This window comes from Haplochromis burtoni, unplaced genomic scaffold (genome assembly GCF_018398535.1).
Source record: "Haplochromis burtoni strain Fernald_Lab_line unplaced genomic scaffold, NCSU_Asbu1 Contig_79, whole genome shotgun sequence".
Lineage (NCBI taxonomy): Eukaryota > Metazoa > Chordata > Actinopteri > Cichliformes > Cichlidae > Haplochromis > Haplochromis burtoni.
The window spans coordinates 1,616,734-1,626,799 of NW_024582440.1; the positions used below are offsets into that span (position 1 = coordinate 1,616,734).

Below are 10,066 nucleotides of genomic sequence, written 5' to 3' on the forward strand. Positions count from 1 at the left end.
TAACATGCAAATATGTGAACAAACTAAATCAAAAAGAGGCTCGACAGACCCCTAAAGGCATCCTTTTAATTTACCAAGAAACATCAGTCTCTGTCTCATCCTTAAACACTGGCTAGAGAAGTCTGCAGTCACAAACGACTGTACTAGAAAATAAAAAACAAATTCTTGGCCAATTCTTTGGGTAAACCTGATACTCTACTTAATAAATCACTAGAATTACTAATGACCTCATTCTTTATTAACCCCTTAGCAGTCCTATTAGTCCCCTAAACCATCCAATGTCCCGTGGGCGGTACGTCCGACTGCTAACAGTTTAAAACCATGTTTTTCTTATTTATGTTTCTTAATATCTATCAATAAATCCAGCTTTGGCATATCCTCTTGTCCCTATGCTACCCCGAGTGTCTTTAGAAACACCATTTATTTTAAAAGAAGGAGGTGCCAGGGCCTAACAACTGCTGCTGAAACTCCAGCCAGCAGCACCAAATTCTGGTGCAGATACAAGTTGCAGATTAAGCCCTAAATGTATTCTTGCGTCGACTGAAAGTTAGCGTTCTATGTCCAGTCTAACTGCAACATTGTGTTTGATTAAATGTCATTTTTCACACAAACTAAAACTTTTATTTTATTGGGAGCAAGACAGAAATCTGAGACAAATGAACTGAATTTCTGAAAACTGGCTACATGGCAAGAAACAACTGGAGGCAGGGCTTCACTTTTTATGTATTTTAAAGTACTGCTTCCACAGGTTCTAAGAGGGTATAAGTAGCAGCCAGGAGCTACTAATCAAATGCATTTCAGCACCTGATCATCAGCAAATGTGAGCATTTCTGTGAAATCAGATATTTTGTTGTTTGCAGTTTGCTTGTCTGAAGCATTTCCACCTGTGAGTGTGGCAACAAATTCAGTCTATGGCTGTATAATAATCTGCAGAAAACCCACAAGCTACATATCAGAGCCCTCAGCCAGCAATGTTAAATTTGATGACAGTACAATTAGCAAAAGACTAAACAAGTACAGCTCCTTTGAAAGGGTTGCCAGGAGAAAGGCTCTTCTCTCTCAAAAGAACGTGGCAGCACGGCTTAGCTTTACAAAGTGGCATCTGAACAAACCACAAGACTTGAGTGTCCTCCGGACTGTAGAGCGGAGATGTTGGACCACAAAGGCCTTTACACACTGCAAACAACCACATTTTCTGGTTGTGTAACACATATATATGATCCCGATGTTTCTAAACAAGAAAAGGAGGAAAAGGAGATCCTAGGTTTATCCAGTTTTCACAAGAAGGAATCAGCAGGGAGAATTAATATGTTTTCACTAAACTACGGGGAAACCTATTATGTATAATAACAGGCAAATAAAAATAAAGTTATCCGATCGAATCGACGGCATAGCGGAGCTTGTAGAGAGACAGAAACACATGTTTACACTTAGAGCCAAACTTTTAGGAAGAAGCAGGTCAAGATTTCCTAACCTGCAAGGTAACCAGAAACCTGTCACCACTCTGCCCCTCCTCGTTCAGACTCAGCACCAAAAATCCTGCTGTGGCTCCATATGGTCTGCAGGGTTAGACTCACTGGGAGATTCTCGTGTGGGAGAGAGATGTGTGGGGTTGACAGAAATAGAAATCAGTGTGTCAAAGTGGATGTACGGACAGAGGAGCTTTACACCATATGGTCAGAAGGTGACTGGGTTGATGTCTAATGGGATTGGTCTAATCTGCTTTTACGTTAATCAAAAGAGATGAAGAGAGAAAGATTCAATCACTTAGCTTTAGAGTCTGTCAAGTTCTACTAGCTGATTGTACGAATCATTTTAAAGGGAAAGCTGAATACAGGAGAAATGCATCCCTGTAAAACCTGTTCTTCTGCTACAGTGCAAACAATGTGAGATGAGAACGTTTTTACAAGGACGGGTTACCACATCAAAACAAAGACAGAAGTTTTCTTGTAGGCTTAAATTCCCTGAACAATAAAATGAGATGGTCTGTCTTTTCGCATGCATTGTCTGCTTGCTTATTTGTTCTGCTTAGCCTCATATTTGAATAAAGATTTTAATAAGGGCACCCTGACCTACTGCTGATGGAAAGAAGGTGCCACACCCAGGCTCAGGCAAAATAATGGTACACACATCATTTTTACCCTAAGGCAACCCTCGTATTTTCAAGATCAGCTGGCAATAAACACCTGTGTCAAATTCTGTTACGTATACTACCTAGTCATCACAAACCACTTCTCTAGTTTCTGTATCCAGTCATGTTGCTCAACCGGTTTCTCCTCCTCCTCCTGTTGCGTGTGTACCTGACTTTTTCATCCCACTGGACACCAGCCTGCACAGTGTAAACAGCCATGAATCACCAGTGTCTGCGATCACGCTGCCTTCGTTCTTACGAAAGCAGGCGTCTTCTTCCAGATTTTTCTTGACAGGATTATTTTTAGCAGTCTTGTGTTTTGGTTTTGTGTCACATCAGGACACGAGACACAAAGGACATAAAAGGACAAGAGAAAAGTTGAGAAATATCAGGAGGAGGGGCAATTTAATCTATATATAATGAGATCTAATCAGCTAATCACATGGCAGCAAATCAGGCCGTTCGGGCATGTAGACACGGTCAAGACGATCAGAAGTTCAAACTGAGGATCGGAAAAGGGAAGGAAGGTGATTTAAGTGACTTGGAATATGGCATCTTTGTTTATGTTAGATAAGTGTTGTCCAAAAAGGAGAAAGCATTTAGTGAGCTGCTGCACTCCCGCCAAAAGTCCCCCGCTGTCATCAGAGGTCACACTGCATCGAGCTGGTAGGAGGGCAGCAGTGACTTAAATAACTGTTTATTGGTATGCAGACGAGCATTTCTGAGAGCACAACACTTAGATCGTGGAGCAGAAGACCACACCGGGTGCCACTTTTGTCAGCTAGGAACAGGAGTCAGACAGCAGGGTCATAATTTAGCATAATCAACATGAAGTTTCACATGTCACAGAAGCTGTAAATGAACAACAACAAAAACATTACTGTCAGCACTTCCTCATCAGTTTACTAAGATAGCCTGTACTCATTGTTAATTTTGTTGGCAGAGCAGCTGTTTCGGCTCTGGCACAAACACAAGTAGCAGGTACACTTACTTTGTTTCACTACCTAGAACTAAAACGCAGTCCAATAACCTGGAAGACTGAATCGTCTTCCCGTATGTGTGCTGCGTATTTTCTCACATCTGTTCCTTACATCTTTATGACTTTAATAAAGGTGGCATAATAACAAGGCAGCCTCAGTATAAAAGGCTATTGACTCATTCATTACCGTCTGTAACCTGATCGCTGACTGAAATCCAGTTCACTTAAAAGTGATTCATTATGCTGACTGCAGTGTAAGCCACTGTTTTCCTGACACAAGCTCCTGATGTCAGGCAGAAAAAAAGACCCAACCCACCCCCCCCCCACACACACACACACACACACACACACACACACACACACACACACACACACACACACACCTGGTTTCTTTGGAGATGAGAGCTTCACACTAGGTGTGACAAATGAGCAATACATGTCTCATGGAATTAAAAAAATTCATTAAAAAAGCCCATTTCAATCCAGAAATCACCCCAAAGCCTAACAGTTCACTGAAATCATTTTTATTTTTTCTTAGAAAAAGAAACTATCACAACTTCATTTGGTTACTGTACAGTTTCTCTCATAGTCACTCAGTTTTGATAACAGGTTGTGATTTCATGCTGAACACCAAACACCCTCCCTACTAACTCACACCACTAGTACAACATGACAGTATATGACTTTTCTCTTTTTTTCTTCTTCTTTTTTTTTTTTTTGCATTTGACATCCTTTGATATTTAGGAGTGAAAAGCATTAGAAACCACTTCTATAAAAAAAATGGAGACAGAGTAGAAATCCCTGACAGTTTCACTTAGAAAATGAGGGACAAGAGAAAGAACTCTTTGAATGGTGTGGTCCATACCAACATGCACCTGACATGTTTCTGTGTGCGCGTCTGTACGTGTGCATTCTGGACAGCACCATTATTCACTGTGTATGTGAGAGTTTAAGAGGTTCCCTGCCCTACATGAGACAGAGTGAGAAAAAAAGAGGAGCGATAAAAGTGAATGTGGGGGAGGAGAGAGAGAATCTAGGTCAGATTGTGGAGCATGCAGACCCCCTTCACAGACTCTCGTAAATGCTCTCGCTCTGAGCGGACTGGGCTTGCATGCCATCTTCATCCACAGTCGGGATACATGACTATAAGTGGAACACAGTAAATTTTAAGATTAAGGGATGTATCAAGTATGTCTCCCTGAGAAACGTTTCTTTCAACAGTACCATTAAAACCGTTCGTTTTGTCACTGGCTCGTCTTCCACACATCTCTCCTCCAGAGAATAAAATATCCTGGCTCATATTGAACATACTGCCCTTCATTTTATCCCGTGATCTATCTTTCCTTGCACTACCCACCCATTAGGACCACTACCGCTAACAATCTCGGCAGCCAATTACAGGCACGGGCAGGTGACATTCATACAAAACTTTCCAGCCAATCAACCCAAAGGTGTTTAGGTGCTTTGACTTACGGCTCTCTCCCTCTCACTCTCTATCTTGCAAACCAGTTGTGAGGTACCGAACGCGACGCCTTTGTGACCGAGTCCGAGTAGCTCTACTGTTCTTCCGATTCCCCATTTTTTCCCCACTCGTGTACGGTGAAAATAGGAGGACGACAGTGGGCTATAAATAGGTTGTCCTATGTCCTCTCAGCGTTTTCCATAGTATTAACATCACATACTGAGCTGACACACAAGCGCAAGGGATGAGGAAAAGTGGTGTATGTGTGTGTGTTTGTGGGGAGAAAAAGGAAAGAGGAAAAAATAAACTTCTTACTGCTGTTTTCAGAATCTGTCGCTACATAAAGCCAATCCTGTATTACCAGTCTGAAGGCATTTTTGTTGTATATATGAGGGATAACTGAGTTAAGTGTTCGCAGAACCCAAAAACTAACAATTTGTCTTCTAGTTAAAATCCATTGGCTGAACAAATCTCGCTAAGTCTAACTTGATAAGAGTAATCTCTGTAGCCCTTTTCAAGTTTAAGAGAGTGAAGTGAGGCAAGTGACAGTGCAGGTGTGCTTCAGTGCGTTTTACCAAAACACAACACTTACGTGAGATCGCACACAGGTTAGAGATATTTTCTCATTGAACAAGCTGTCCACTCACACGAGGAAGTTTTCTTTTGTTTTTAAAAAGCATTATCTAATATCAAACCACGTCCCGTGGCTGTAAACGGAAAATCCACAGCCGCTGTATAAAAACTTTTGAGTGTTTCTTTTATTATTCCTCTCTTTCTCTTTTCAACTATTATTAAAAACCAAAGACTGGGGTGTCGACACCTCGCAGTAGAAAACAAATAAAAGAACAAACAAAGCTGTTTTAAAACCACTTTCTCCTTTACTCTGACTCCTCCTGAGGAGTGGGAAAACGTGGCGAGGGAGGAGATTAGAGGATTTTATCTCTCGCTTTCTCTCTACGAGACAAGTTTAGGTAGGACCGTGCGAAGAGGTATGGCCTCTCCTGAATCTCCCATCATGTTGCTTCTAAGTTTGTTGTTACTGGCAGTTGTAGAGCTTAAGCCAGGCCCCCCCTTGGCCAGAATAGAGGGAAAGGAGGTGCTGTGGTGCTCGGGGAGTCGTTTCACAGACGCTGTTTGGCTCTTCTCTGTCCCGGGTATTGGTTTGGGAAGCCTGCGATACAGCCAAGGGTGTCTGAGGGCCTGGCTGGGGGTGAGGCGAGAAGACGGGTCCCAGTCCAAACACTTCTTTATGAAGTCAGTAAAGGCGGGGTCCTCGCAGCCCTTGAGTGCAGCACTCCAATCCTTGCTACCTGGAGGGCCTCTCATCTTGCCACGGCGCGAGCGGGACCCTGTCAGCACAGTGGCTCCGGTGGGCAAAGTGTTTGCACCGCAGTACCGAGGGTGGCCCTTGGAGTTGATGAAGTTTTTCGCTCTTTTGGCCTGCTCCAGGACCTTCTGCGGCGGCATCCCCAGCAGCTCCATAACACAGGCCAGCTGGTCGCCCTCATCTTCACCGGGGAACAAGGGGTAGCCAGTCAGCAGCTCGGCCAGAATGCAACCAAAGCTCCACATGTCAATAGGAAGGCCATAACGTGAACCGAGGATCACCTCCGGAGCTCGATAAAAACGAGATTGAATGTAGGTGTAGACCCGCTGGTGTTCAAAACAGCTGGAACCAAAGTCAATCACCTGGTAGGGGCAAGAGAATAAGAAATGATATAAATGAAAATGAAAACCAAACGCACAGACCCATTACAGCACAGACCGGGACGAGAAGGCGCCGCCTTTACCTTGATGCCGCTGCGACCCTGTTGTTTGAGCAAGATGTTCTCTGGCTTGAGGTCACAGTGGATGATTCTGTGCCTGCTTAAAGCCTCCAGGCACTGCAGGATGGAGTGCGCAAACTTCCTGACCAGTGCCAGACTGAAGCCCTGGAACTTGTTGCGTTTGATAAGCTCATACAGGTTCATGCTGAGCAACTCAAAGGTCATGCAGATGTGGTTGCGGAAGGTGAAGTTCTCGAGCATGTGCACAACATTCATGGTGCCGTTACGATCCTGCTTCCGCAAGTGCTCCAGGATGCGGATTTCCTCCTGCGCCTGCCGGTGGAAACGCTTCTCGTTGCGCACCATTTTCAGAGCCAGGTGTTGCTGCAGTTTGTGGTCATATACCTTCGCAACCTGGCCAAAGCTACCTTTACCAATGATCTGTAGAGAGTAAGAGAAAGGACAAGCATTTGTTTAGCTAAAAATGAAAGAACAAATTTAAAGCCACAAACATCAGAACACATCTGACCTTGAGGAACTCGTAGCGGTAAGCCAGGTGGTCGTGGGCGACGTGAATATAACCTCCTTGCTCGTCATCGTAGCCGCAGTTGTTGCTACCTCCGGCAATTGCGGGCCTCTTCTTTGCATTGGGTCCCACAAAGTAAATGTCTGGGTAGGAGTGGATCTCCGCCTGTTCCAGGGTGGTGAGCTGAGTTCGGTACAGTCTCAGAGCCTGATCAGGAGTTAGTGGGCCGCACGCTTTACTGCTGTTGACGCCATTCCCGGCTCCATGCGGGCCAGAGGATTCGACAGAGCCCTTACTGGATTCAGTGCTGTGGCAAATGAGGATGGAACAAATGTGTTAACCGACAGCTTGACTGGTCATCATCTCGCCTGTAACATTTTACTTAGTTAGCATGCTCTTAGTTAGCATGTCCATCTTTCTCACCTGTCCACACTGTGCTCTTTGGACAGGCTGGAGGCTGGGGCAGGTTTAGTGGGTGTCTCATGAGTGGTCCCACTGTTCAGTGTGGTTGCTGTGGTTATGGCGTTGACCTTGCGGTTGCTAGTCGAGTCATCATACAGGTACTTCACCTTTGACGGGGCACCTCGGATGGTCACCTGATCCCTCATTACAGCCTTGTTACTGACAACCTATTGACACAGAGGCAAAACAAGACTTTACAAGACGCAGTGGGTGAATATCAGAGCAAATGCAGTTTATTTTGCTCTACAAAGAGAAAACAGTTTCTTAACTGAGGGTCTTCTAAAAATGACTCAAAACTCAATATTATCCTGCATCATTCCAGCTCCACATATAAGACAGAGTCTGCAACATTTTTAAATCCTGATTATTAACAAAAAAAAAAAGGTTGTATTTGATGCAGATCAAAATATCAACACCCAACTGTAGAGTCTCAGGTGGAGAGAAATGAGCAGACATCCAGTTTGCAGTTGGTTAACCAGCACGACAGGATCCAGATCCAGTCTGGCAGCAAATGCTAATGCGCAACGTCCCCTCTTCTCCTACCAACACATGCAAAACGACCCACATCCCCACCTACTTGTTTGTATCCTTGCTTAGATGAAAGATACCACTAATCATTGTTAGTGCTGTCATAATCTTGCTATAAACATTTAACTTCTAAATTACTCCTTAATTACTACAAATAGCATCTACGTACAAAATGAAGTTCAGAATAAAAGAAAGTGATCGCAGTCACTAGGCGATTCCCCCCCCCCAATATAACTGTCCACAAACTTTAAAAGTGACACTTCCACCTTTGCTTGGGGGTGAAGGTTAAAGGAGTTTAAAGAACGGTCTCGAGTCTCGCCGGAGAGCAGCTTCGTTTCAGCAACCCCAGGAATTCATTCCTCTTCGCTCTCTCTCTCTCTAGCGGAAAGAACGCTCCGCAAGATTATGGAGCGCAAGGGAAATGACGGTCATTAAAGTTGAATTATATTGTTAAACTATAGAAGATGTGTGGCTGTTAAGACATGAACTCACCGAAGCCTTCGTACAAGGAGTTAGACTGGAGAGGGATATATCCTCGCGCTTTTTGTCTCTCTCTTACACATGTACACTTTTTACTCTAAGGGCAGACCGATTTTGGGAAGTTTGTTTTGTTTTTTTTAGGAAAAGTGGGTGTTGATCGTCCACGGAGAAAGGACTCAGCTGAGAGTGTGTTTTTGTACCAGGTTTGGGCTCTCTAAAAATAGAGTGGGAATGCGGGATGGGTTTCCATACATGTAACTATATAGTCTTAACTTATTACAACAGCTCTGCTGCTGACCCAGGGTCTCATGCAGCTGTTGTTCCAAAGTACACAGTGAATGTCACTGATCGAGCCCCTTCACCCAGACACATACACAAATATTGACATACATATCAAAGCTCTCCACACGGGGAACAGCATCTGTGATGGATTACTGACTGACCCGGCTGAAAAATACAATAAAAATTCAAACGTAAGAGGGCTCCAAACGGGAAGAGAAATCAGAGCGTGCGACATTTTCTCTCACTCAGGTATTACAGAGGGTGGAGTCCCCTGTGTGCAAATCTGCATGGTGCAACAGATGGAGGAGAGCTAATCTCTTTCTGCTACAGAAACACCTCAGTATCTTTTTCTCCTCTCTCTGAAGCTCACACAAGGTTGCAGCAACCACACAAACCTCTGTCACAAACAAAGCAAATGACGATATTATTACGCTGCCGTAATTTGGGTGACAGTCAGAACACGGCTATAAAAGGTGGGGGCTCATGAATTCAACTTACTATGAGTACAATTTATTAAAGCAAATCAAGCCCTCATCTATCAGTTTATTACTTTAATAGAGCATGAGGCTAGTGTCTGAGGACTGAACACGCTGAACTGGGGCGAGTTACTGTCAGTCACATTCACCGGAGGACAGTAACTCTGTGAGCGTGACACAAAACACAAAGGAAGAAGGATGGGACTAGAATAGAAAACTAGGCCTAAACTCTGTGCAAGCCCACTGATGGAGGATTACACGGGCTAGGGGAAGGGGAGGAGAGGGGGAGAATGCTGATTGGTGAGTTTGTTTGTGGGTCACATTTTCAAGCCCAATAAATCTTTACAATATATCAAACCAGCCTTTTTCATCTACTGACATGTAGGCCTGTGGACTATTGTTGTTTGCGTGTATGTGCATTTTATTTTGCCATAGGGGACATTTATAAGATCACATATATATATTTACCTAGGCTAAAACAGATCATTTATTTTTGGTAATAACCCTCCTTTAATGTAAAACGGCCTAAAAAACTCAAAGCAAACCCCTAATTATCTTTCAGAATGGATTAACAGAACTGCAAAAAGTAATTATGGTATATGGGTCAATTTATTGAGATTAATGAGGTCGTATCCTCAATGAAAGTTACCGTAAGCACCGTAAACATGCATATATGACCTGCTCATTAACATGGTTTGAGTCAAATGACGTGTCCAAAAACAGATGAAGGCAAGATAAGCGCACTCTGTATTCACTTTAGCCGAAAAAACAAATTGGCCAATTCACCGTAGTTTCCCTGACGCAAGCACCGAGAACTGCCGGGGCACCAAACTTTGATGCCCTAGGACAATAAATGAGTCTTACTCACACAATGCTATTAAATGAAGGGTATAAAAATCTACTGAAAGTCACATGTTGGAGATAAGGAAACAGATAAGCTGCCCATCCTACGCAGCCAGAACACAGTGGAAGGG

At 43.7% G+C, this 10,066-nt stretch overlaps 1 protein-coding gene across 3 annotated transcripts in view; it reads right to left on the reverse strand.

Moving 5' to 3' along the window:
* Positions 1–3,612: 3,612 nt before the first annotated feature.
* The window catches only part of dyrk3 (dual specificity tyrosine phosphorylation regulated kinase 3), a 10,391-nt gene continuing 3,937 nt past the window's right edge, over positions 3,613–10,066 (reverse strand). For all 3 annotated transcript variants that reach the window (XM_042222078.1, XM_005924701.3, XM_005924702.2), the window contains exons 3-6: positions 7,288–7,493; positions 6,868–7,171; positions 6,363–6,779; positions 3,613–6,261 (exon numbers count right to left, since the gene is read on the reverse strand). In XM_042222078.1, the coding sequence (XP_042078012.1) occupies positions 5,527–6,261; positions 6,363–6,779; positions 6,868–7,171; positions 7,288–7,493 (1,662 nt within the window). In that variant the 3' untranslated portion in view covers positions 3,613–5,526. The remainder of the gene's footprint in view (positions 6,262–6,362; positions 6,780–6,867; positions 7,172–7,287; positions 7,494–10,066) is intronic.